The sequence below is a fragment of the Syzygium oleosum genome, unplaced genomic scaffold (assembly GCF_021117445.2).
Source record: "Syzygium oleosum isolate NSW1041296 unplaced genomic scaffold, Sole_v2.1 Sole_v2.31, whole genome shotgun sequence".
NCBI lineage: Eukaryota > Viridiplantae > Streptophyta > Magnoliopsida > Myrtales > Myrtaceae > Syzygium > Syzygium oleosum.
The window spans coordinates 444,282-471,208 of record NW_026607515.1 but is presented as its reverse complement, the minus strand read 5'-3'; the positions used below and the strand labels follow the sequence as shown (position 1 = coordinate 471,208).

General features: G+C 42.9%; 6 protein-coding genes across 6 annotated transcripts; 3 read left to right on the top strand and 3 right to left on the bottom strand.

Annotated features, from left to right (window-relative positions):
• The first annotated feature begins 884 nt into the window (after positions 1–884).
• LOC115686131 (auxin-responsive protein SAUR32-like) lies at positions 885–1,651 on the top strand. Its single transcript, XM_030611327.2, has one exon. It carries the CDS (start codon positions 1,100–1,102, stop codon positions 1,478–1,480), a length of 381 nt encoding a protein of 126 aa, XP_030467187.1. The 5' UTR covers positions 885–1,099; the 3' UTR covers positions 1,481–1,651.
• Positions 1,652–3,644: 1,993 nt separating this feature from the next.
• LOC115686130 (CDPK-related kinase 4) lies at positions 3,645–9,441 on the bottom strand. Its single transcript, XM_030611325.2, is given in 12 exon segments — positions 3,645–4,086; positions 4,172–4,339; positions 4,506–4,568; positions 4,788–4,892; positions 5,176–5,285; positions 5,654–5,950; positions 6,296–6,374; positions 6,534–6,642; positions 6,746–6,787; positions 7,036–7,166; positions 8,460–8,852; positions 8,855–9,441. Coding segments are annotated over 12 exon segments (1,800 nt in total). The 5' UTR covers positions 9,020–9,441; the 3' UTR covers positions 3,645–3,948.
• Positions 9,442–11,688: 2,247 nt separating this feature from the next.
• Positions 11,689–13,967, top strand: LOC115686152 (uncharacterized). The gene is made up of 2 exons (XM_030611356.2): positions 11,689–11,858; positions 13,565–13,967. The coding sequence occupies exons 1-2, from the start codon at positions 11,736–11,738 to the stop codon at positions 13,658–13,660; spliced, it is 219 nt and encodes a 72-aa protein (XP_030467216.1). The 5' UTR covers positions 11,689–11,735; the 3' UTR covers positions 13,661–13,967.
• A 1,334-nt stretch (positions 13,968–15,301) lies between these two features.
• Positions 15,302–17,089, top strand: LOC115686055 (small heat shock protein, chloroplastic). The gene is made up of 2 exons (XM_030611235.2): positions 15,302–15,829; positions 16,496–17,089. Exons 1-2 carry the CDS (start codon positions 15,556–15,558, stop codon positions 16,924–16,926), a joined length of 705 nt encoding a protein of 234 aa, XP_030467095.1. The 5' UTR covers positions 15,302–15,555; the 3' UTR covers positions 16,927–17,089.
• Positions 17,090–17,988: 899 nt separating this feature from the next.
• LOC115686056 (uncharacterized) lies at positions 17,989–19,140 on the bottom strand. Its single transcript, XM_030611236.2, has one exon. It carries the CDS (start codon positions 18,762–18,764, stop codon positions 18,264–18,266), a length of 501 nt encoding a protein of 166 aa, XP_030467096.1. The 5' UTR covers positions 18,765–19,140; the 3' UTR covers positions 17,989–18,263.
• Positions 19,141–21,463: 2,323 nt separating this feature from the next.
• LOC115686053 (polyadenylate-binding protein-interacting protein 12-like) lies at positions 21,464–26,648 on the bottom strand. Its single transcript, XM_030611234.2, has 10 exons — positions 25,706–26,648; positions 25,228–25,338; positions 25,063–25,107; positions 24,906–24,978; positions 24,708–24,820; positions 24,502–24,561; positions 24,372–24,419; positions 24,207–24,275; positions 21,934–21,995; positions 21,464–21,835 (listed from the first exon to the last, which is right to left on the bottom strand). The coding sequence occupies exons 1-10, from the start codon at positions 26,198–26,200 to the stop codon at positions 21,775–21,777; spliced, it is 1,137 nt and encodes a 378-aa protein (XP_030467094.1). The 5' UTR covers positions 26,201–26,648; the 3' UTR covers positions 21,464–21,774.
• Positions 26,649–26,927: the final 279 nt, after the last annotated feature.

Below are 26,927 nucleotides of genomic sequence, written 5' to 3'. Positions count from 1 at the left end.
ACCATATTTTTGCATGAGCTTTTCACTTGTTTAAAAAACTTATGCATGTCCGAAACATCTAATTTTCATAGTTTCCGTTGCAATAACCCGTCACTCAAAACGTTAAGAAACGATGATTATCTATGAACGGGGTGGTATTTATTATCTATCAAATTAGTATTTATCGAAGTACCCTGATGTCGAAAATTGAGCTGGCACGAGATCAAAAGGCTTACGTAGAAGATTTGCAACTTCTCTTGCCTGAAATGTCTGCAATTTCGTATATATCTCGTGAAGGATATTGACTTTTCCCTAGTTCCTTGCTCGTTTTGGACATGTCCATTTAAGAAAAACGGGTCGCAACGTCTCCCCCGCAGCGAAGAAAACTACAGCAAGCGGTCATCAATTCCCATTTGAAGTCGTCATCCGTCATGAGACATCTCACCCAAAACTTAAACTGATCATGTTCTAGTTTTTTTAATCAGTGCATGCGTAGCAAAAATACAAAAAATATATAATAAAATGAAAACTCTACGCACGAAGTTTCAAAAGAGACAGGAAAACTATCAAAACTTATCTTGAAAAATCTGATGTTTTGGGCTGCAAATTGTGTTGTGTTGAAATTGAAAACAACGAAAGATTCACAGGTTGTAACTTAGATTATTTTGTTAATAAATGTTGTTTTTTGGCTTTATGCAGGGATTAGCCTTCCCTTATTCACTTCGGAAACGATTTGAAAAAGGGGTTAATACTTATCCGAATTGAAAACTATATAATAAGCAGCAAAAGATGAATTTGACCGGGAACTCGCACGTCACACGTGGACGGCTACAACGACCGACCCCAGATACGACTTTTTCCTCGTCTCCTTCGTCCCCAATCAAAACCCTTCCCATGCCCGCACTAGGAATTCTCCTTCCCCTTGACCTTCCTCGGTTTTCAATTCAATCCCTTCCCACCTGTATATATAAGAACACCCACCTCTTCAATCCTCTCCTCACTTCTCACTCTTGCCATTCTCTCTCTCTCTTTGATTGGCGAAACGGGAAGAGCCCCTCAAGATCCCATTTCGAGAGGTTCACGCTGCCTCAAGCTGGGTTTCCCTCGTTGTTTTTTTAAGATGGTGATGAGCATCGACAGGTATCGCCGCCACCATACGAGCCTTCATCTCCACTTGCCCCACATTCACCTCCACCACCACCACCACCAAGACAGCTTGCAGGACGTGCCGAGGGGGTGCCTGGCCATATCCGTGGGGCAAGGAGAGGAGCAGCAGCGGTTCGTGATCCCGGTGGCCTACGTGAACCACCCGCTGTTCATGGACTTGCTGAGAGAGGCGGAGGACGAGTACGGGTTCGACCAGAAGGGAACCATCAACATCCCCTGCCACGTCGACGAGTTCCGGAATGTGCAGGGCATGATTGACAGGGTCGTGAGCGAGAGCCATCGCCACGACGGCCACAACAACAACATCCACGGGCTGTGCTTTGGACCCGCCTGACGGATGATACGACGATGGACTTGATCAACTTGTGTATACAGTAGACGCTAGACGGTTTAGTTTGAGCATACAATAGTTATGTGACACGTTTCTTTTTTCTTTTTTCTTGGGGGTCTCTTTGAATCATGTAAGTGGAAATTTCAAGAAATCAAGAGGACAAATTCGATTGCAGATGTATTTGTAATTCAATGTGTCTTCATTTTAATCATCGGTTGACCTTTCATGCCCGAGTGGATAAGCGAAGTTAGAAAAGGGCAAGTAGGAACAAGCTGGGCAGACTCGAATGGCGCTGACTAGGAACTGATCTTTAATGGTCTTTGTTATATGCATCGAATTGTTTAAAAAGTCCTAAACCTACTGCACTTTTGCCAATTCAGTCCTAAACCTTTTAAGTTTACCAATTCAGTTTTAAACCTTTTCTCTTCTTGTCGATTGAGTTCATCCGGCCAATTTTGACTGGCCGACATTGACGTGGCCACCGGCCGGCGCTGAACGTCCGGCCAACGCTGACATTGCAATTTTTAAATATTTTTTTCGAATTTTTTAATATTTTTTCTGCTCTTCTTCCTTCTGGCCAGTCTGGGTCTCCTTCTTCCCTCTGGCCGGTCCGACGACTGGCGACCGGCCAGAGGTGCGGGCTGGCAAGGTCGACCTCACCGGCCTCTGGCGAAGCTTACCCCCGTCAGCCACTGGCGAGGGTGAGCCTTGCCCATCGCTGCCAAGCCGACCTCGCCCAAATCCGGTGAGGTTGAGCCTCGCCCAGCCATGGCGAGACCAACCTTGCCAGCCTGCACCTCTGGCTAGTCGCCTGTCGTCAGACTAGCCAGAGCGAAGAAGGGCAAAAAAAATATTAAAAAATTCGAAAAAAATATTAAAAAATTACCATATCAGCATTAGCCGGACGACCGGCACCAGCTGGCGGCCAAGTCAGTGCCAACCGGCCAAAATTGGCCAGATAGACTCAATTGGTAAGAAGTGAAAAGGTTTAAGACTAAATTGGTAAACTTAAAAGGTTTATGACTAAATTGGCAAAAGTATAATAGGTTTAGGACATTTTAGACAATTTTCCCATCGAAACGTACTGCGACAAAATGCTCCTTTTCTTTAAGCAAGGTTCGCTGGAAAACAACGTGTGAATTGCCAAGCAAGTACTGTGCAGTGTGTGCATGACAAGTCGTGCAGACATATGTAATTCAGGGCAGTTGAGCAAAACGCATTTGAAAATTGCTGGCTCGGTATGGCCACGGCATCAACACGGTCTCCATTGATTGGTGGGTCGGTCATCACTTTGCTATAGCTGTATTGACTTTCCATCTTCATTGGATCTTGATGTTACAGTAAGGTATCAACTTTCTATCTGAATGATAAAATCTCAGAAAATCTGTCAGTTTCTGCTTGCGGAAGAGAACTCTTTAGGTGGGGTGCCAACTGTTTGAACAGAGTTTATGTTGTTTTTGTTAGATTTAGATTTTGCGACCAATACATTTCGACTTTTCTGTAAGCCTCTTGAAGTACCCCTAAGGTCACGTTGAAATTTGGTCAGCGGAGAGCGAAAGGTTGCATTAAGACAGCCCATGTGTGCTTTTATTTCCATTTTCAACGAGCATATCTATTTTATAATCCATCAATCAGGAGATATGGAGTTGAACTTCAAAAGATTTTATAAGCCAAATTTTAAAACATTACTTTGTGTACTCTCCCAAAATGTTCTCTCTTTTCTTCCCGAACAAAAGATAACCCGTTTATATATCTACCATCCAGCACCGATGTGAAGATGAATCTCGCTAAAAGTTATTTGGTGAAAGAAGAGAGCTTGCCACGTAAAAAATGAATGATTTGAAAATATTTTCCTAAATATGATCAATTATATCTTTTTTCAAAAATGAATTATTACAAGATAATTTTAGTATCCACAAAAATACTTAGACATAAATTATTATCAATAACGAAAATATTTTTCATTGACTAATAATTTCAAACAATACAGGCGATCATTTTTAAGAAAATATTTTTCACGTTATTCATTTTCCTCAAAACAGCGGAACCTAAATTCTAAAAACTGACCCAACTGCCTTGATTCCGAGCTCAGTTAACCCTTCACATTGGACCACAAAACATAGTAAATGAATGTGCAAGTACAGATTGGGGAGGAAACTTCAAAACGTTTCAACAATCATCCTATAATTATAAAGAATTCAGACCATTTTCCCTTCATTACAAAGAACCATGTCATTTCGGGACACGGAGCCATTTTCAACATCACCATCCATGGCCTCGAGGATTTGAAGAACAGAGACAATATATTTCAAGAAATCGGCGGTCACAAAAGCATCATACCCTCTATCTACCAACCAATCTCACGCCATCGCACGCCTCAAGATTTGCCAATCGGAGGACTTCACCTCTCGGATTGAAAAGGCTATACACTTCAAATCAATATTTGTAAGCAAATCCACCACGGCTACATGCTATCTCTGTCTTAAATTAGAGTTGCGAAGCGTCACACCATGTAAGAACTTGGTGTATCCGAGGATGCCGAGTTTTCCATCAGTATCTCTGATGCAGTTATCGAGTAGAGACTGAGCTCTGGGATCCAGATTCAGCTCCTGCATAATGCAAAAACATACGTGATTTTGTCAATCCAATTTCCAGGTAGCACAAGATAATTTCAAAAGCTACAGATGCACATACACTTGACAATTCATCGAGGGAAATGACCCGGTTTCCTTCTTCTTCAAAATACTGAAAGGCGGTACTTGCAATCTGGTCCCAGTCTTCACGAGCCTCCAGCTGATGTGGACTGATTGCCGCAGCACAAAACTCTTCGAAGCTCATTTTCTTATGTGAGAGTGGTTCCATCTTAAATCGTGTAAAATGGAAGTTAGCACGGACAATAAGCATCATAAATACAGGATATAAGTAATCTGAATTTCCAAAAGAAAGGAGGTGATGCAAATCTCATTATGGATCACTCATGAGAAATGAATTGCATCAGATACAAAATTTTGGAACAAAAGAATCTTACCACATCTAAAATTTCAGGAACCCTCGACTCCTTCATTGCTTCAGTTAGATTTTTCATCAAAGCCTGCATTTTCCTTCATAAATCAATTGCAGCCAAAGCAGACCCAGACTACAGGTACTTAAAGAGATGAATCATCAAGAATAATGACAATCTGAGCTTGTGCCGATCAGAAGGTCAAAATAATACTAAATAGCATCGATGACATATACGAAAATATGTATTTTCCAAACACAGCCCAGATACAAATTGCCAAAAAATCTGTGAAGGTAATACATCACCCACCATTTTAAAGTTATCAAGAGAAACATATCCATTCTTTGGTTCCAAGAGATTAAATTGGGCCCTGAGATACACGAGCTCATCCTCCGTTAACGCTTTTGAGAGAGCCTGCATATTTTAAAACAAAAGCAATGTCCTTATAGTCTATTCACATAACCAAATTAAAATGCACAACCTGAAGCCAGATTACTCCAGTATAGAGGTGAAGTGACATTTTGCCACCCACTACAAGAGTAGGCCTTGTACTATTAGCCTGCCCATGTGAGTAGGATGGTACAGAGCTTCTTTCAGTGTCTTGTGTTTTCCAATTATTACCTCGTTCTTTCAAGTCAAAGGAGCAGAATAACTTCTTTTAGAAAGCAGTATGGCTAACAAAATGAAGAAAGATTACCTTTAGTGCAGACCGTTTGAAAGGGGTGGCACGAACATAAGATTTAACCAACTTGTAGATCGAAATATCCAAAGGCACCGCATGTTTTACATCTCGTATCCACGGGTGAGCTGAAAATACAGCAAATTCCAGGGATTTAGCTAATGATTAATCGGTTAATTGTAAAAAGCCACAAATAACCATTCTCATGTTGACTTGGTTGATCAGAAAAAATGTGCTTTTGCCGTGACACAACTTTGGCCCTCACTATAGGTTGCATGTACATTTCTGGGGCATAAATATTCTATCATACGTTTCTTCTACGTATCTCACAGTTTAACTTTTTTTCCTTTTTCTACCAAAGGAAAAGGATAATTTATTTAGCTTAAAAATATCATGAACATCATCCTCAAACAAAAGCACTAACGTTAGTGGCCTGTCTAATTCTTAAATGGCTAACTGTACAAGAGTTCCTGCCCTGTCCATTGAAAATACTTACTTAGAGCCTGGGCAGCTGTCATTCTTTTTCTGTAATCCTTGTTCAGAAGCCTTTTCACAAAATCTTTAGCCTCTGCTGATACCATAGGCCAAGGTGAATCATGAAAGTTAGGATCTGCTCTAAGAACAGAGCGAAAAATTCCAGATTCAGTCCGAGCCCAAAATGGTCTGCTTCCACATAGCAATATGTATGTTATGACCCCAATACTCCACATGTCAGCTTCAAGGCTATATGATCTATGGAGAACTTCTGGTGCAACATAGTATGCACTGCCAACAACATCACTGAGACGTTGACCTGTGAGTGCATGAAATGTCAATTTGTTGAGCTCAAGGACAGACAAAAAAATCACACTGACACCAAAATGGAAAAAATGGCCATATGGATCTCTTATATGTTCTACCGCGCGATTTGGACACTAGATCAGCCAAACAAACTGTGCTGAAGTCCATTATTCATCCAAAGGCTGAAGGAAACTGAACTCTACAATCGTTTCAATTATCAGTACAGCTGGTAAAGAGGAGCATTTCAGAAAACACATGCAAAATGGAATACGAATTCCAGTGGCTTATGGATTGTACTTTTTCCAACAAAATGACAAGAAACCCATAAAAAATCTCCCTGAAAAATCCCAACAGTTACCTGGCCCAATAAAATCAGAGAGGCCGAAATCAATAATCTTCATTGGCGCGTCCTCGTCTCTAGTGGAGAATAGAAAATTCTGCCATGAAGTCAAGAGGGGAAAGAATGGTCGGAAGATGATGACGTTCCGATTAACATAAATGAAAGAGTAGCGCATACACAATGCGAATATCCTGCTTTGATAGTCTCACATGCAAGAGTAACATATGACAAATTCGGGAAATCTATAGCAGCAAACCTCTGGTTTTAGATCACGATGCACAACACCTTGAAGATGAAAATAAGCAACTACACTCAGAATTTGAATCACTATATCCTTAGCTTCCTCCTCTCTGTATCTACCACCTCTGTAATGAGATTAGCAACAAATGAAACGGAGCAAGTTTAGAAAATAAGCTTCAGTGCCTTGAAAAGAAAAATCAGCGGCAACTCAAACATTGTCATTTTTACCTGGATAAAATACGGTCAAGTAGTTCACCACCTTCACATAATCTGACAGAAAACATAAATCCGTACTTTAGAATACAAATTCCCACAAATTGGAAGAATCCGGCCTATAGCTGCTTGTCAGTATATTTCTGCCAGTCTAGTTACATAACATAGCTCACATTCATAAGCTTCGGCTTCTGGGAACCCACACGCAGAAGGAGACAAACAAAAAGGAAGTTTGGAAGATGCTAGATCCATGATTTCCATGGCATAGCTATTAAAGCTGAAGATTGAAACAAAGATGCACGTACTCCATGACTATGTAGACATTGTTGTTGTCTTCAAATGCATCATGAAATCTAATGAGGTGCTTGTGTCCTGCTAATCCCTTTAATATTTTCACCTCTCGACGAACGTCTTCAATTGCTATCGCTGATGTCATCTGCCAAAAACCGCTCATTCAGTTTCATCCGTGCTCAGGTTAAAATGCTGTGCAACAGGGATTGGGGGGAGGGGTGAGGGGTGACAATTGTGGCCCACTTATTCAACTTTAATTGAGTCCGAAAATCCAGATTAAATTACAACACGATTTCAATAGAGAAGTATTGGAATTGAAACGGTCCAACAACCACCTGATTATGATGTTTCAGCACAGGTATCTTATATCAGGAACAATTTTCTCGCTCTAGAGTCTAGTGTCCTGGTCGTGCAAAAAGCTATGCAGCAACTATACATATTGTCCCTTCATCTTGACCAAGTGTCTACATTTATATATGCTCTATTTAAAGGCAGGTACAATCAACCAAGAAGAACATACTTACTACACCTCTATCTTTCAGTAACCGGTTTTGGTTTCTAACTCCTATCATTCATTACTTCCAGTTTAACAGAAAATAAATCCTTAGCCTAAGTGGTCAGCTCTATTTTTTAGCATCCATGCTCATCTTTCTTGCGATTATGTGGTACATCCAAACCTCTCCGGAGGAACAGTCTCCTTCGATCTGTTCTAAGATTTAGCCAACTCGGTAAATTAGGGTTAACGTTCTCCTTCCTCTTTTGAAGATCGCCTTTGAAACTGATGAATATCCTCACCATTTCAGGAAACCTTCACCTCAGCGATGCTCTCGAGTTCATACTATCAAACCAACATATTTAGAGCTACTTCTCTGCTTCTGTTTCTCAAACAAGCAAACTCGATAAACCTCAGATCATACATTCGTCAATTGTCATCCTCAAGCATCACTGACTTGCCCTCTTGCTACTGACCAAGTGGTCACCAAAAGCACTTCAGTCAGCTTGGTTTTCTTCCTTTTCTACAAGCTGACCAAATAACACAATCAACAGCGACTACCTTGTACTTCTAAATTTAAAATCATAACATGTCCGCTGCCGAAAGTACTCAAACTCCTATGAGCTATGCCATTTGCTATGGAAAGTTCAATCTGCGGCTATGCAACTCCCGCATTGTAGTCAAGGAACACTGCATGTTTTGAGGTCCCGCCCAAGCATGACTACTCAAACTCTTATTCAATCTAAGTGTACCTTCTGCTGCTTAGGAATTCCCGCTGAACTGATCGGAGAATTCTCTCGAACTAGACGAGCATAATTTCCCCGAACAACAGAACAGATTGACAATCGATTCACCTTACAGCTAGATTCAAACAACGACGACGACGACAGCAGAGAAATGCCGCTGAGCTGTGAACTGTTCATAGCAGTAACACATACCACACACCTTAGCTTTCGAAATGATCTTCACGGCCACATTCTGACCCTTGAGCTCTCCTTTCCTTCCCTTAGCCCAGCACGTATGACCAAAATGGCCCCGCCCCACCTCCTTCCCGAGCTCGAACCTCGCAACGAAGTTCTTCGCGTATCCAAAGCTCTTATCCAGGGGCGGCTCCCCCTCCCCCTCCACCGCCTGCTCCTCCGCTATCGGCCCCTCCTTCGGCGCGCCCCGGCCACGCCGCTTCGCGATCAACGACATGATCGGCCTCGCCGGGGACGGCGGCGGGAGCGGCCACCGGAACTTCCGCAGCGGTGTCCTCGCCGGCGACGGGGACGCCGCCACCCCGGCGGGCAGCGGGCTCGGGAACGGGCTCCCCGCGAGGTAGCTCACCTCCCCACCCCGCCCCCGCCCCCTCCGGCAGATCGCGCGGGCGACGCCGCGACGGCCGCCGCCGGGAGCGGCGACGGCGGCGGCTTCGGCCGCTCATCGGTCCGGCCGTCCGCGGGCGGCGGGGCCGCGTAGCCGGCGGTGGCGACGGAGCTCTGCTTGCTGCAGCAGTGGCCCATCGGCGGAATGCCGCGGGGGCGCGCGCGCGCGACGGCGATCGCCCGGGGGTCAAACGATCGGAGCCGCCGGAGCCTCTCCCGCAGAAGAGAGAGAGACGGAGTAGCGACGACGGTGTGTGACGAAAAGGCAGTTGAACTTGAAAACCGGTTTGATCAAGAGAGCAAGAAGAAGACGCAATATAAAAGCTGCGCGAGGGTGGGAGGGAGGAGAAGTCGTCCCCTGGATCTGGCGTCACGGCCGCATCACACTGACGCGGCAATCACAGCCGTCGGTTCGGGAGACCGCGCCGCGCGATCGGCCGGTCAACGGCGCGCCGGCCGGGGGGGACAGGGCGGTCAACCCCGCGGGAGGTGTCGAGGGTGAGCCGCGAAGCAGGGGATAAAACCGGAGCGGAGAAAACGCGTTAATATTCAAAAGGAAAGGGAGGGGGGGGGTGTGGGGGTTGGTTTTCGTTAATTTCATAATTGGTCTTTGCGCTGCGGCTCGTTCAAACGAAGAAAGAAAGCGAAGCGAGGCGAAGGAGGAAATGCTCGTTCAAAACGGGGCGTTGGTCGGTCGTTTCGGACGTGTCGTCGGCGATTTGTTTAATCCCTCCCCCACCCCCCCTCCCCTAATCGAATGCATCGCGGCTTGATTTCAGCGTGTCTTGTCCGAACGATGCTTGCGTGTGGACGCTTGCGGGGGGGACTTTAGGGTTTAGACGGCTGACGGATGGAGGGAGGGTGGCGGGGGAGGTCCTGAGAAGAAACAAGAGTTTTAGGTCACCGAACCCCACACCCTGGACTGCCCTTTGAAAAACGGGGAGCCGACCGCGGCTCGGGTGACCAAAGAGACGACCCCCCACCCCGGGTTTCTAGATGAGAGCCTCTCGACCTCTCGCCCGAGCCCGACTCGCCCGTGTTAGCGCGGTATCGGATTATATGGACTTCGGGTGGGACCCATCCCATTTAACTATGACCAGGAGGCGGGGCCCTCCTGTTTCTGGATGCGATTTTCCGTCGGGTTCCCGAGTTGGACAGGGCGGTTCCGTTTTTTTTCCAAATCGGGAATGAGTCGGTTCGCCGGACTCCGGAATTGCAAATACCGCCCCGGATTCTCATATTCGTTTTTAACATGATTCGTTATTTAATATCGGGGTACTTGCAATTTCTGGAAATATATGGATGATGTAAAAAAATTTCTAGGAATTGTATGTATTTTCGAGAGTTTTAGGGAAAGCACAAAATAATTGTGCTAAGACAAGTAGACCTCGGTCTTTTTTATTGTCGGAATTATCTTTTAACCAGGATTTATTATACAATAACGTGCCTTCTGCATTATTAAAAAAAAAAAAAACGGGTGCCTATTAAAATGGGAAACCCGTTTCTTATGACCTCTTCTGTTTTTATGGTCAAACCGTTTTGTGTTCTTTTTTTTATACGACTTCACAAAACATAAAGAAAAATACAAAATGAAAAAAGAACGTTCGATTTTTTCTGAGGATTTCCCTTTTTCTTCTCGCTCGGTGCGACAATGATCCTAGGATTTTCATATGAATCCGTTTTTTAATCACGGTTTTAATAAATAATAAAATGCTATTAATCACATTTAATGCGGGGGAGCGTTAACAGGGCTTTGGGACATCTAGAGAGGAGAGGATCCGGCGATTTGGTTGTTCTGAGGAACGAATACCGAAATGCGACGTCATTGATATCATCGCATGGTTAAAATAGGGAAAAATGATTCGAATGATATTCTGAATTTTGACTCAACGTGTAATATCGTTCCTGAATTTTTAATTTGTTCAATACGGCTTATGAACTTGGGCTAGATCGAACACGTATTAGAAGCTGAGAGACGACATTGAACAAATTAAAGTCGAGAAATTATATTGCATATTAAACTAAAATTTAAGAACTATTTATATAATTATTCCTTAAGTTATCAACTTGTCAAAAATTCAAGTAGGAGGTAGTACGATGAGAAGGTGTTTGTACTTTTTGGTTGCCTAGTAGGTTTAGGTCTCATAATCAACTCCAAGAATATCCAGAAACATATTGCCAAAATGAGTATTAGTGATTTAATGTCATTATGAGGATAAAGGAGAGCTGTGTCAACAATGCTTCTGGAGATTTTATAAGCAACGCTCCGGCCATGTGGTTGTTTGATGCAATCAATACTCAATTGAAAATATATTAGGTATGGTGCGATTCACATATATTATAGCTATTGCGCTCATGGTCAATTTTACAACCGAAGTCGTACCAATTATTACGTGCCCACCCACTTGATGGTCGTAAATGACCTGTCATGCATATGATCAGTACGACAACTAAAGTTGTGCTAATCATAAAATGCAAAACCTGCTTGCTCTTCGCTATGAACTGTACGGAATACAGCGTCCCTCTCCCTCCTCTCTCTCTCGATGATAAAATGGTACGAGATCAAGTAGGAAAATAGCAACGAGCCCCGACACAATAACGAAAATCATCAAACTCAACTGAAATCGCTACAATTTAAAATCAATAGAAAATGAAATTAGGTGGGATCCAAATGACCCAAGATAAGCATGCCTTAGCCTTAGGCTATTATCGAAAAGAAAAAGCAAAACCACGCTTCCAAGGCGACGTCGTTTTGCGCAAAAGAACAGCGAAGGAAGCCAAGAGGAGCCCCAAAATTGGAAGCGAAACGACGCGACACAGAGAGAAGAGGAGAGAGAGAGAGAGAGGAGGAAAAATGGGGTACGTGCTGCGGGTGAGAATGGCGTCCTTCTTCGCCGGAGCAGCGACGGCGTCCTTCATCGGCCTCTACATCCTCCACAACGACTACAAGGCCGCTCAAGAATCCCTCTCCCGCCAGGTAGTTCAATCCTCCGCCGCACCCTAATCCCCTCCCCCCGCGCTTTCTTCTAGGGCTCCGTCCGTATCCGCCGCGCTACGATCGAGTCGCGGCCTGCGCCGTTGCGCACCGCTGTTGTGCTGTTGCGTGAATCCCGTTGCGTTGATCCCTCTTGAAGTCAGATTTCGCCACGTTCGTAGGTCGCCCCGATCGTTGGAAACGACCCCGTTGCGAGAGCTTTTAGAATTAGGGTCCCGTCCGGGAATTCGAGCTCTCGTGATGGAACCCATTGCACGCACGAGCCAACGGGTTGGCTCGCATTTGGCTTGATTAGGTGCAAAAGGGTCTGGTAAGAGAGGATGTAGACCTGAAATTGAGAAGAGAATGGGAATGGTCTTTGTTAATTTGTACTGATTTTTCGTGAGCCGAGGACCGGTGACTAGCTGCCCGCCGTTCTTGGGCTGCTTGGGAATCTGGTTTTTTCATTCGGGAGCGAGTGGTGGTGGTGGTGGCTGCAAGGGAGGGATAATGAGTTTTGTCTAAAGTTCTCCGGTGAATGTGCTGCGAACGATCAGGATTAAGAGGCTTGGGCATGATAAGGATTTCAGATTCGGGTGGCAATTAGGATTGTCTCGTTGCTCGTTGAGCGTGCAAAATGAGACCAATGCTGAAGCAACCGGATGGAATTGTATTTCTGGAAAGAAAATTGATGAGCTGTTTCTCTTTTTCGGTTTTCTCGAAGCATGTAAAACTGTGGGACGTATACATTAGTGTTTCTTTGCTTATTTTTCACTCTCTTAACTAATCTGGTAAAGTATTTGTAATTTGCATGTGTTTCCAACCGTTGTCTTAGTTGTTTAGGTCTCAATTGATACCGTTGTCTCTTTCAAAAATAAATTTCTGGGATTTATGTGGTGAGCTTTGAATTCCTTGAGTGGTGCCTTAAACCTGTATTGTTTCTACTCCATCTACATTTTTAGCCTATATGTAAAAGTGATTTTCTTTATTCTGAACTATGAGTAAGAACTAATGATCTAATCCTTCTTACTTCCTAGACCTCTCCCCATTAGAATGGAAATTGCACCGCTTACTAATTGCTTTTCCCTTATCGAAATGAATTGACCCCTCTGCATAAACGTAGATCGTAATTTGTTTTCTACATGATTCTTCTTTTGACCTTAAGAACAAACCAAAAGTTGCTGATGTTTTCCGGTGTTTGTGAGTGGCTTCATGGGTGGTGGAAGTAGGATGATCTGATTTACAAAAAACTGGAAATTCTGACGAGCTACAAGTGCCATAAGAAAATATTGGACTTTAGTGATCTATCTTGGTTTCCTTGTGCAGGATCTTTTCAAACTTCTTTCCTTGCTACTTTTGTACTAGTGTTGTTGGAAGCTAGATAATATACAGTTGCTTCGAGAGAGACTATTAAGTAGAACCTACCATGCATACGATGAGAATTCAGTGGAAGTATAGATCCTGGAGGTGTTTCTCTCTGGAGTTAATCTGTTTGAGGATCTTCATGGTTGTTCTATCACAAAGCATTGCATGATCTGTGTTAATGAGATTATCTTATATTCTTTCTACTGCTGGACGTTGTTAATCCTGTGGAAGTTGGTAGATACAACTGATGTTGAAGGCAGTCTATTGTGTGATGATTATAGGTTGCAAAAGCAGGTGTGTGCTTGTCTCACGGGTGATTATTTTTGTTTATTCTTCTATTGCAGATGAAAGGGCTTCACGCTTCACTGGATAGACGAATTTCCGATCTGGAGAAGTTGAAGCAAGCCAATGCTTCGGATCACGCGGAAGCAACTGAGTAGATCCCTGAGTCATCTTCTTGGTGTTGATGTGCTGCCCTCATTTTTTTTTGTGTTGCTATGTACTCACTAGGGCAGTGCCTTTCCAGTCCTTTCTGAAATCTTAGCCCCCATAAGAAGAAAAAAGAGAATAACAGCAATCAAACCAGCCCTCTACTGAGATCAATTGACGGTTGTTTCTTGCAAGACTTTCGTCCAGTTTTTTGATTTGGTAGGAGTGTAGTTGTTGTGCAATCAATTTTCAAGTGCACTAAATCATGCTGCCTTTTCTATTTGCAGCAATCATAGATTTTGCTCCTTAGTTCTTCAAGTTCCGGACTTAATTATTTTGTCTTGACCATTTTGGGTTGGCTCCATTCTTCATGTTCGAAAGTGAATTTTCGGATCGACTGTATAGTTGAGATGGTCGACGAAATTAAGCAGGAAAGTTTGTTTGTGGTACAGCTTTGAAAGACTTGATATGCTTTCCTTAACGTGCACGCAGGATCCAACAAGCACAAGCAAATAGTAACCTCGCTTTGTGACTTTGTGAGCTTGCCAGTGCTTTATTCTTCACCTTCGGATTGCTCAAGAAGCCCGTGTGATTTGGGGGTCTGAACGTGATATCATGTGTTCCCACATCTACTTTTGAATGTGGAGTAGCTCCTACTCCTAGTGCACAGCATGCATGAGGAATCACGAAGCATGTAACATTATTCCTTGGTGATAGGGCTTAACCTTCCCACAAAAGCTCATATCGATAGTTGTATTTTCAGTGAGCTAGGCACCAGCCTAATCTCTTTACAAGAACAAGGTGGGAAAGATAAATGTAACAAATTATAATTTTTAATATTAAGTCACATTTTGACCAAAAAAAAAAATATTAAGTCACATGCCCCTCTACCAAAGTGAACTTTATTAAATTCTTGGCAATTATGGGGGAAAAATCATGAATGCACTAAGTTAATAGTGATCTCACATTTTGTTGAACAAATTTTATGCTACAAACCCAAGGCCAAGAACCATCCTACTAGCAATGATAAAAGCGTCTCTTCTCATGCGCCATAGCCCTTTCTGAGACAATGGTGAAGAGATAGGGAAAACATCTTTTAGGTGCATTTGTCGCTCACAAGTTGTCATATAAGATTTTCATACACAATTCCATTATGCTTAGATAAGCTCGTAATCTTGGAGATTATTACCGGTCGATAAAATTTTAAATGGTGAGAGCATCTAAAACGTATCATCGAAGAGTCATTTCTTTTCATCTACACACCCAAATTTAAACTACAAATAAAATACGAGTCCAAACTATAAAAGCCTTCTGATGGCTAGTGCAAGCAGGCGCTGCCCCCTGTAACCCTTGGATCCCTGCCCACTCACCAGGGAGCGGACCCCCATGCTTTCCTATCGATAGGGAGTATGAACTACACCCCAACAAAAATGAGCAGGATCGAATTGAAGAGAACCCAGATAAATGTGGGGGACATATCTGAAAACAGCGAAAAATTCAGTGACTCGTTTGAAAATACGAAGAAGAAGACAGAAGAAGAAAGTGGACAAAACATGCGAACGCGACGAAACTATACGTCGCTGTCAGCGATGGGGATTGGGGATGGACCTCTCCGGAAGGAGCAAGAGACACCGATCGCCATTGTCGCACTGTGCGCGATGATCTTGATTCTTGACCCTTCGACAAGCTTCTTCATCCTGCTCCTCCATGGCTCCCGAAACTTCACCATCTCTCTCCACCCTTCTCTTCTCTTCTCTTCTCTTCTCTTCTCCCTATATATATCCCCTGCAGCCCTCGCTCTGCTCTTCAGCTTCCGACACAGAACGAACGCACCCGACCCAAGAACCTCCCATTGCCCCGCGTCTTCTGCTATTTTGCTTAGTGTTGTGCTGTTCTTCATCCGACAATGGCTTCCGCATTGACGTCTTCGCCTTCGCCCCTGGTCGCCGGCAGGGCCCCTCGCTCCGCTCGGGCCGCGTTGGCGCCGTGCTCCGTCGCGTTCCCGCGGTGGGCGCGCTGGAGTGGCGGTGAGCCGGCGGGGCTGCCGGTGGTGAGGGCCGCCCAGGAAGGCGACAGGAAGGACTCGGCGGTGGACGTGCACGTGGGCAAGACCGATCAGGGGCAGGGGACGTCCGTCGAGAGGAGGCCGCGGCGCTTGGCCGTTGACGTCTCCCCCCTCGGTAAGTGCTTTGATCCTTTGTGTTCAGTCGGGTCAGTGAGATTTCTCGCTCTGAAGTGCACCCGAAACGAGCGTTGGTAGACTTAATGCGTGCGCCGATTACGGAAGCTCAGGTTCTTTAACTTCCCGTTCTTGAATCATCGATAGCGGCTTCATTTGGGAGAGTTTATGCGGTGAAGGGATGTTTTCCTTTCAGATCATCAATCAATTTTAGGTCTATTCGATGATGAAAGAGAGTTCTTTTAGTGCACCAATGAAATGTTCTTCGCAATTCGCCTCGTCAACCTTGTTTTATCTTTACAGTAAGAAGTAAAAATCAGTCATGGATTGTTCCTGTGTAAGTCTTTTCCCTCTTAAACCATCTGACACCGTTCGCGGCATCGTGCATCGACTCGCCAGCGCTATGAACTTGGCAAGGGGGATTTGGTTAACCAATCTGTAGATCAAAACCGAAGTGGTTGAAGATTCTCTGTGGGGGAAATTTTTGGCTTGGTTTAGCTTTTGGATTGTTCTGGTCTAATTAACTAAATTATCCTACCTGTTGAGAATTACTTAGATGGCTGCATAATGCAAATGCCGCATTTTAAAAGTTCGTGTGGTCCTCTTTGTTGGGTTTGTCATGATTAATTAGAAATTACAGAAAGTCCTAATCAGCTTCTAATTGCAGGCTTATTGGACCCGCTCTCGCCAATGAGGACGATGCGTCAAATGTTGGACACAATGGATCGGTTGTTCGAGGATGCCATGACACTTCCTGGAGGCAGGAACAGGGCTGCAGGAGAAGTACGGGCCCCATGGGACATCCACGACGACGAGCACGAGATCGGGATGCGGTTCGACATGCCCGGACTTGCCAAGGAGGACGTCAAGGTGTCCATACAAGACGATGTGCTGGTCATCAGGGGGGAGCAGAAGAAGGAAGAAGGTGAGAAGGATGTTTGGTCAGGCCAAAGCTTCAGCTCCTACGACACCCGCCTCCAGCTACCCGATAACTGTGACAAGGACAAGATTAAGGCCGAGCTCAAGAACGGAGTTCTTTATGTTTCCATCCCGAAGATGAAAGTGGAGCGCAAGGTCATCGATGTTCAAGTACAGTGAAGTTCCACTTGAGTGATTTAAGTACCTGTGTAAGTAGCTTGCTATGTGTTCTGAGTGGAGGCAATTTTGTCATCAGGCCTGATGTATGTAAAATCTCTTTTAATTTTGTATCTAAAACCGCTTTAAGCGTGAAATAAAGGAAGTTGTGTTCTTATTCCTGCCATCACCTCTTATTTTCTTGGAACTGAAGCATTTTCAAGGTACTCTTATGCTTATTCCTTGTGGAATTACTGACAGCAGTACCGAAATACCATCATGGAAAATTGTTTATTCGGCTTCTTAATGGAAGATGGATAAATTACCGGATATTGATATATCCAAGACCAGACGTGAATATATAAAATAATCTATCCATAACATCTATGTTTTTGCCCCAATAGTAGACTTTTCTTGTTCCTTAAAATGAATCCGTGACCGCATGGGATCTGGCTAAACTATGCAGATAATAGGTGAGATGTCTCCTTCAAGCAAGATGAGGGGATCTTTTAAGCTTAAGATCCCTGCCTAGTTCAAGGGGGAGCTGCGTTGTCTGTTCTGGTTTGTGTTCAAATCTTTTCTTTTCTGCTCTTGTGGAAGTTGATTGCAACTTTGGACTTGGTTTTCTTTGATAAGACTGGTTCATAGTATGATTAGTGGTTACATTGAGCTTTCCTAGAGTCACGAACCATCTATAGACCGTTGAACCTGACTTGACCCGTGCCTATATCCTATATCAACATGAACATGTATGGAGAATATGGTATAGAAATACTCCGTGCTAAGTTTCAGCCAAAAGGCTGATTTAGGTATTATCGAACCCTACGATAAACCTCTAGTACAAAGCTTGTGTAATTGAATAATATAAAATTAAATGCATTTCTGTCACATAGCATGTCTGCAGAGAAACTCTGATGCCTTTCTCCATTGGATCACTACCAGAAAGCCACTAGGCCCAGTGAGGATTATTGTATGGAGATCTACTTGGTTTTAGCAACACACGGAGCACAATCCAGGAACCATGTGTTTGCAACTCATGACTTATATCCTTTTTAGCTGCCGAAGAACATTTTAAGCTCACTGATATGGACACCAAATGATGAAGTCACTATCTGATAGGAACACAGTACAACAAGGTGAGACACCGAGGGTGACTCTGCTAGACATGAGAAGTTCATGATAGATACATTTCTGCTTGACATGGAAGAGCGTCAGGTTTAAAACTAGGGTAAGAGTATTGATCTTCGATGTATCGACTGTAGTTCTCTTTAGAAATCTCATACATGTGAACAACCATCTGCCTGTTTTGTACTAATTATGTTACAAGTAGCAATGACAGAAACCAAAATAAAGCGCCGACATCAATTGTTACCTTCGGGGATAGAATCAAGCCGAGGCCTCCAGTTTCTAGGAGAATCAAGACCACGGTCCTGGCAAGTTTCTTTCTTGGTTCCTGCCAAAATCTCCTCAACAGAAACACTCTTTGACAAAAGCTGTTGAAGCTGTTGCTTTGTGATGACTATCTTTATCCTCTTTTTCACTCTGTCACTCTGTTCTGACTGGCCAGCAGTAGATGGAACTCTCCCTGGACTCATTGCAGCAGCAGCAGCAGCAGGAAGAACATAATAAACCTTCCCCAGTTTCAGCTCGTGATCCAGCGGAAGCCGCTTTGAATCTCCCTTCGAAAGGCCGATCCCCGAGCCAACCAAGTTCGTCGATAAATCTTTAACTAGAACCGGGGCGGTGAGCTTCGCTATCTTCCCATCAAGCTTCACAATCTGCAAAACTTTACCCTGCTGTCTTGGGGAGATACTGATGCAAGAAACGCAGTTTCCTATAAAGAGAGCAACAAAGTTACTCATCTCTCGTTTCGTAAGATCACACAAAGATGAAAAGCAGCGAGTGTGTCTTCTGCCCCGAGCAGTGTCTCAGCATTGTGTATGAAAGCAGAGGTTCATGTGAAAGACAAGATTCCAGAGAGAACGAGGAGCGTATGCACAAAGGCCTTCTAGGAGGAGTACATGGCCATTATATTAGTGGTGAGTGCTGGGAAGATGGAGCTGAGAAAGCTACATTTCTTGGGACACATGAATTAAAGAAATGTTAATGGTAAGAAAGGAGGTGGCATGGAGACATTTAAATGTAAGCATAGGCCAAGGTTTTTTTGTCTAGAAGAGGAAGATGTTATGGTCAATACGCATGCAATGAGAGAGGTCGGTTAGTGGAAGGTGATGGTGCATTCGCACTGCTCTAATTTGCCCATTTGGTGTCCCTATGGCAAGTAGAGTCTTTTCTTATCGTCTCCTGCACTTTTTGACTATACACGGATTGCCCCGCATAAAGAGTGAAGGCCAAGCTCAACTTTAACCTTGTAAAGATCGTCACTTTTCTGACCAAAAAAAAAAAAAGATCATCACTTTAGGGCAGGAAGGAGGGAAATATCTTTACCAAAGAGATCCAAAAGGCCATCAAGAAGATGGCTGAAATTTTTATGAATCCCAGAGGCTCCATTCTTGTGGAATTTCTTGATCATAATCATCAACTTCCCTTTATTTAAAAATATTTTCATCGAATATTTATCAAAATATGATGGAGATATTGATTCTTTCCCAGGAACAAGCATTACATGCTGTGGGGCTTGTTCTAGATGGGTGTGCCAATAACTAATGCCCATACCTGCCCAAGTGGAATATAACAATTTTTTAGAAAGGTTTTTATTTTTTATTTTTATTAAGTAATAAATGTGCACACGTGTTGCACGCTTGCAAAAAAGTTGGCACTTGAAAGATTTAACAAAATGAATAATAGTTGACTAGTTAAATAATGATAAAAATACACCATTTACAAAAAAAAATGTATAATTATACATAAAATGATCCAAATATTTCAAGATTTGAAGTTTTTTTAGAAATGTTATTTTTAACTAACAAAAGGGTGGAAAAATGCGACTAATACCAATTATTCTCTCTTAGCGTTACTAGGATCCCCAAATCTTGTACAGAGTTTTTGGTTTGGACATAATTAATTCACACTACCTGCAACTCGAAATACAGAGATTAGCGAGCCCATCCAGAATATTAGTAGTTGATAAGCCACTTCACACAAGATATACCGTAGGTACCACGAGCTCTTCGAAAGACATTATGAGAAGGAAAAAAAAATGATGGACGGTCCTTAAAAGTAGGACGGCCTGTTTACTTTGTACGATAGTATAGATGACAAATCATAGTTGGTCGTTGGCCATCCCATCAAAATTATTCAACTGCTCAATATTTGCAAGATAAAAGGACTCTCCTAAACCATTTGGAGTCATTCGCCATTTGGCCTTTTGCTTCCTTTGTTTGCGCCCGAGGTGAAGTAGATGCGATGGATCTAGTTGGTTTAGGTTTACCTTAAGGATGTTCTAGGATCAGGTGATCCGTCCCTGGAGGTTTCTCTACATGCACATCTAATATTGTCACTATAATACATGTTATCAGTTAAGCCATTATCACAAATTCAGAGAAGCATCCAAAAAAAAAGGGAACGAAATTCATCATACTTTAGAGCCCTCGATTCTCTAATAATGGGTTAATAAGGTAGATCTTTGATTATCTTTTTTTGTCACTTTAGCTAGTATTGACATATAGGAAGGATAAGACGGTCCTCAGGGTTGCGTCCGCATGACGTGGCCATATTTTACCAAGAGAGGGACTAAGGATTGAAATATTTTTTTGCTCCTGAGTAAGATAGTGTCGGACCTAAGCATGTCCTTAAAAGACTTCGTCTTGATCCTCATTCAAACCTCGAGATCATCAAGAAGTAAAACTTTAGGACGGTATTTCTTTTCCCCATGGAAGACAAAGATACAGGGAACTTAAGGGCACAGAAAAAGGGAAGCATTCGTAAAGCCCACCATGATTTCGCATCAAATGGACAAATCGTGGAAGCTCCTGTGAGAACTTCGGCTCCTCTTCTGTGGTGATGTTAACTCTTAATCGAACACCAAGGATTTACGGGAGCTAGTATTGAAATACAGGAATAATAAGATGGTCCACAGAATTGCGTCCGCATGACGTCAGAGGCCAAGTTTTAGAAAGAGAGGGACTGGTGATTGAGATACAATTCATTCGCTTCTGAGTAGATAGTGATGTTATGCACAAATCCAATGGAGGTCGTCGATGCTCCCGTTGGTGCTCCACCACGAGCAAACCTCGAACCACTTTTTAACAAATGTGCACCCTCCATTTCATTCCTGACGCCATTATGAAGCATTAACGCTGAAGCCTACAGGTTCCCCACAAAAGTGTTCTTGTCGTCTCAAACTTCCCCACCTTCAACAATCAAAAGTGCAGGTCCAGCCACTCACAGATTTTGGCTACTGAATAAGACGATAATCTTCAGCTACAGAAGCTGCTGCTAAGAATCTATGTTGATATCGCATACCCCCGAAAAAAGAGGTGGCAAATGTGCCCTGAGCATAAGCATTTTTTCCCTTTACATGTTAAGGATGAGCAAGTCACGAAAGTTCAAGAACCAAGAAAAGAGAAGACATTGAACACAAACTGCGACAAGAAGCCAGTACCAAAGAATGACATTTTGTTCAGGAATCTTAAACTTGTGAAAAATTAGACCAGTGACAGCGTTTAAAAGGGGAAATCTTGGATCACTAGAGCAACATAACCTTTGAAAAGTTCATTCTCAGCTCTATGAGCTCGGTAAATAAAAAGTACTAAGGCCGGCGGCAAGGTGCGGAATCTACATGTCGGATACGTTAAGGACATGAGTAGATATATGTACTACGCTAGTGCCACGTAATTACTCTGGATCTGTTCATGTGTACATATATATTTGTGAAGCAGCAAGTAGCCAACTGATGGGCATAGGGCAAACTCAATGCACGGGAGAGCGAGGCGGTGCACGTGGCCTGACAGGTGTCTTTGATGGGCTCACCCTGCAAACATGAATCACATCTTGGTTCAGAACTTGTATGCGTGTTGGTGTGTGTGTGTGTGTGTGTGTAAGAGAGAGAGAGAGAGAAAGAGTAGAGACCTTATGGGTAATGATCCAAGAACCGCCCCACTGCAGCTAAGAGCAGCAATTGCACTTTCTGCCTGCAATTGAGAAAGTAAAAGTCGGTTTACAGATTATGATCCGACTCCAATGTTGCAAACATCAACAATTCTCTTAAGTGCACAATGCGATGCCCGAAGTTTATGTCCCTAATGTTTTAAGAGTGCCAAGGCAAGCGCGCACGAGAGAGAGAGAGAGAGAGAGAGAGAGATGAATTTTGATTTTTCACAACGAGAGATATGCATAGAAAGGATCCAACCAACTCTCTTTGGAATATCCAGATTCATTCAATCACAATTAACTCCAATGCTTTTCTTCACAATTACATGAACCAAGTGGATAAGCCTTTTTTTCGAAGAGAACTTAGTTGAACTAGACTTTCTGGCATGTATGAAGCATAAGCATTTTGGAGGGAACAGAAATTTTCAGATATTTAAGACAGTTTCAAAGCAAGAAGGCGACTTTGTAAACAACCGATAAGAGAGCTGGATAACTTTTGGAAAGCAGGCTCCTGACTTATCAATAATTATAGCACATAGGTGACAATCCCTTCAAGATATATTTCCCATATCTTGTCATAGGAATTCCATTCAATATGCAATCATGAGCACTGGATATAGGACAAAGCAGTTTCAAAAAACAGCACAAACTCATAAATACATTGGTTGACGCAATAAGATCACAATGACACTGAGTGAAAGTGGGAATTCAAAGAACAAGACTTGAAGAAGAATATACGGATAAAGAACAGTGAAGGACTAAGCATGTATGAAGGAAAGTAGTTGGCGCAAGCCCCCACAGCCTACCGGGCTTTTTTATCCTCAAGAAGTTATTCCAATGTCATCATTAATGCATTAACCGACCAGGTACTTTCAATATGGACCGACAAAGAATTTATCTGTTTTAACTATGAGGGCCCAAACACAGACCTAAGCCAGTAGTTCCAAAAAAAAGTTGTTCTCTTCTATCTCTACATAGAAGGATACCAACACCCAATGAGATATTTGAAGAATGCTATAGGGCCTCAATTCCTGCCACTATGACAGAATATTTTTATTTATAGAAACATGAAGCCTACTACACAATGAATCCAGCATCTAGACCGAGTACTTCCCTCAGATGGGATTGTCAAACATGCTCTCCCAGTTTCTAACACCGATTGAGGACAATCTTGTTCCTTTCTCAGTGTAGTTGCTATGGTAAGATTTCCTGAACTATCACCCAGCCACTTTAGAGCTAGCTCTGACAACACAATAGGGCCCGCGCAACAACAACAACAACAACAAAGTAAATCCATTTGGTAACTATAACAAAGAGAAAAATCCAGAATCTTGACAAACATTATGGGTGCGCAAACTTCAAGGGAACCAGAACTAAGAAATTTGCAGATAACTGAAATAAAAGGTAAACAGGAGAACTGTCAGATCCTTGTTGATATATATTGTTAACTTGTCATCCTTATATAAAGAAAGGTTGACCTATGGAGTGCGTATCGGTTTATATTTCCTTGTGACAGCTATTTATACTCTCAACAAACTGCAGCTGCTCTAATCAAGCGTCTGCAAACTTTTAAAAGTAGAAGCAGGTGCAAGCTGAAGCAACTAAAAGCAACCTGTATACAAAAAGGCATTTCGTTCGGCAAATTACTTTAGTCCAAAATCTTAAGCAAAGCAGATTTTATCAATCATCACAGCACATTGAAGCTAAACACTATGTAGCTACAATACAGCACAGTTCCAACCTAGTCCAAAAACCTCACCATATGAGACCTTAGCATGTCAAATCAGACAATATCATTGCCTTATGGCATATCAGGATAAACAGAATAGCCATTCCATTCCAGGACTATTGCTGATGGAATAGATACTCCATCGTCTGGCTCGCCATATTCTCACGGAATCCAGATATATTTTTAGCTTCAGATTTAGAACCAGACAAACTGTAGCTAGCAAAATGAATTCCACCCATCTTCACTGGATAAATTACGCTCTTTCAATGGACCACACACTGTTTGTTTTCTTCTTCTTAAATTTCTTTTTGGAGAATTCTGGTTTCTTTCTTAGAACTTAAGAGAAATGCAGAAGGACAATTAACCGACAAGGTCCAATATTGCAAGATAACAAAAACAGTATAAACACGGATAATGTTGGCAAATAACAACTTTCACATATTATGAAGGAACCAGTTCAGTATGACGCTGAAACTGTAGAAAATAAGCTCAGGCACTGAAAAAAGATATCAAAGAGCATTACCATCAGGAACTCAACAAAAGCGATGCGGGTAGAATGGTGGTAATCTCCAAGAAGCCTCAGGCGCCGAACCTATAAAAAGTAAACATATCACATAAGATTTGGTCCAAATAGCCAAAAAACTTCACAGTTCTTGGCAATGAAATTTGCTGAGTAGGTGAATCATACTTCTCCACACGATAATTCAAAGAAGAGCTTGACCTCTCCATGAGTAACCTGAAATATGTGTACAATTAGATAAGAAGCCAGTGTGACACTCTCCATTGGATCCACAAATTATGTGGAAATCCTTGACTACCTTCTTGTCAATATTTGTGCAGTAAACAGTTCTTGAGCACATCTCACGTTCATCATCAGACTGAGAAACATAGAGAAAGGTTAACAGCTCAGTAATAGCAACTTAGATTAACAATGACAAGAAACATATCCTTCCTCTTGCCTATTCTAAGACTAGTAAAGAACAAGCATCATTTTTGGAAGGGAAAAAAGAAGGAAAATTCCCACCCTCGGCAAAAATGTTGGGTTAACAGGTGCAATTGCAGTTTTTGAAGGCATCACCCTGACTGGATAGAAACCAAGCATCATTCCAGCCAGATTCAAGGCAGCCTGTGCACCTTCTGCAAGCGTCGATTTAACTCGCATCAAACGGTTAAAAAATGAGTTCATAAATAGACAAAAAGCGTGCATCGTGATGATCTTTACCTTCATCGGTAAACTCTATAAAAGCAAAACGAAGACAGGAATTAGGATCACCACATACACGACAGTCCACAACCTTCCAAAAGAAAGGAAAGAACGTTATTAAGCATAATTCACCACATATAGACCAAAATTGAATTATAATACTGAAAAGTCTTACCTGTCCACAACTATTAAAGAGGGCAGCAAGTTGTTCTTCAGTAACCTAAAGGTGAGAAATAATTATCAAATGACAATGGTCAAACCAAAGGAAAACTATCCAAATACCAAGCACCATTGACAGCAAAAAGGATACGAACCAGAAGACGACCAATGGACTCCTTACCTGTTGATCTATGTCGGAGACATACACAGTCCTCCTAATCACCTCTTCACGCTGCGCCATGCTAGTTCTATTGTTCATCCTTCGCCTACCAGTGCTACTGATATTCCTTCTCTGGAAAAGGAGAACCATATTGCAGTTATAAGTGATAGCAGACAGGGAAGCTAAATTGAACGGTTGAAAATAAACCGAAAATTGTCAACTGTAAGGAACACAGCAGGAAAAAGGGTGATATTCAGCTGCATTCATTCAAAGTGCAGGCAGAAAATAGAGAAACTACTGGTATAAAATGAAGAGCCTCTTGGAAAATTGAGGTTATCCAACTTTGGACTAACCAAATTGTAAGAAAAGCATGTCTGCAGGTTTGTACTGTTTTAATTTCTAATTCCTTGGTATTAACTCAGCAACCAAAAGCATTTCTCAAACGAACAATTGGGGAAAAAATGCGCTGACATAATCCATAGATGACCATAATGCATACCCTTTTCGGCGAATAGCCATTAACAGTAGCCACATAATCATGAACTGCCAAATTGTAAGCAAAAGGAAATCCTCCATCTCCCATATGTCCATGGTTATAAACAAGCGAAGGAGGCACAAACTCCTCGGCCATAGGATTCAACTTTGACAGAATCTCGACCAGCTTCTGAACATCACTATCCACAACAGTCGATCCGAAATGAGTCCCATTTGCAAATCCACCGCCCTTGATAGCCATCAGCTGGTTCTTGACTTGAGCGTCCGACCCATTTCTCATCTGACCCACCCGACTCTCGCCATTGAAGGAAACATCCCTCCCACTGACTCGATCATTTGTCAACGCATTAGGAACACGAACGCCATCACTGGTCTTAACACTGACATCATTTCTGGGTTTTGGTTTGTCAAAATCTTTCGACTCCGATGGCTTAGCACTCGTGTCCGGATTCTGAGCCGACGACCCGATCTTCACTCCAGCATTCTCAGGTACCGCCATGATCAACAAAAAGCTAGCTTTTTTATTCTTCTATCAAGATTCTCAGCGAAATTTATCGGTAAAAATTCCTCCTTTGTCCTCTCTTCACTATCAAAACTTACGCGGAGAGAAAATCTGAGCACACCCAGACGGAAAAGAACACACTCCCGGCAATCACTTACCTGCCCCCGTGATAAATTACTTCCACCCACCAAACGCGAACCTCAACACGCACGTCAAGAACACTGCTCGACGACAGCGCGCAGCTCTCGCCTCGCCGTCGCGGGTGCCTCCGTTTCGTTCCAATGACGATGATCGCGCATTTCGAGACGAGAACTGAAATCCTGAAGAGGGTTCTCTCTTTCAGAGAGAGAGAGAGACGGGGGAGGAAAAAGTCGGGCTCTTTGGATGGTCCGTTTCAGCTGCACTGCCTTTTTGGACCTTCTTCTTCTTCTTCTTCTTCTCCAGAGGGGCAGACGCACAGAGCCAAGAATTATAAAAATGACTCCATTGAAAGAAAATCAGGAACAAAAGACCGAATGAAAGTCGTGGGTTATTATTATTCGGTATGGCACGTGGGTAGAGTAATCCCCACATCTCCATGTATATATACATGTAGAATACATGTATAATAGCTATTTTAGGAATGAAATCCCTGCGAGATATAATCTCCCGTTGTTCGACTCGGTGGTAGAGCGATCGGCTAGTAACCCGATTGCACGGCATCGTCGGGAACAAAACGTGAGGA

Excerpts from the sequence above, each read along its gene's own strand:
- LOC115686055 (XM_030611235.2), top strand. The coding sequence starts at position 15,556 with ATGGCTTCCGCATTGACGTCTTCGCCTTCGCCCCTGGTCGCCGGCAGG. Across the intron at positions 15,830-16,495 it reads CGTTGACGTCTCCCCCCTCG|GCTTATTGGACCCGCTCTCG; the intron begins GTAAGTGCTTTG and ends TTCTAATTGCAG.
- LOC115686152 (XM_030611356.2), top strand. The coding sequence starts at position 11,736 with ATGGGGTACGTGCTGCGGGTGAGAATGGCGTCCTTCTTCGCCGGAGCA. Across the intron at positions 11,859-13,564 it reads AAGAATCCCTCTCCCGCCAG|ATGAAAGGGCTTCACGCTTC; the intron begins GTAGTTCAATCC and ends CTTCTATTGCAG.
- LOC115686056 (XM_030611236.2), bottom strand. The coding sequence starts at position 18,764 with ATGAGTAACTTTGTTGCTCTCTTTATAGGAAACTGCGTTTCTTGCATC.
- LOC115686131 (XM_030611327.2), top strand. The coding sequence starts at position 1,100 with ATGGTGATGAGCATCGACAGGTATCGCCGCCACCATACGAGCCTTCAT.
- LOC115686053 (XM_030611234.2), bottom strand. The coding sequence starts at position 26,200 with ATGGCGGTACCTGAGAATGCTGGAGTGAAGATCGGGTCGTCGGCTCAG. Across the intron at positions 24,979-25,062 it reads TCTTTAATAGTTGTGGACAG|GTTGTGGACTGTCGTGTATG; the intron begins GTAAGACTTTTC and ends TTCTTTTGGAAG. Across the intron at positions 24,420-24,501 it reads GCACAAATATTGACAAGAAG|GTTACTCATGGAGAGGTCAA; the intron begins GTAGTCAAGGAT and ends CACATATTTCAG.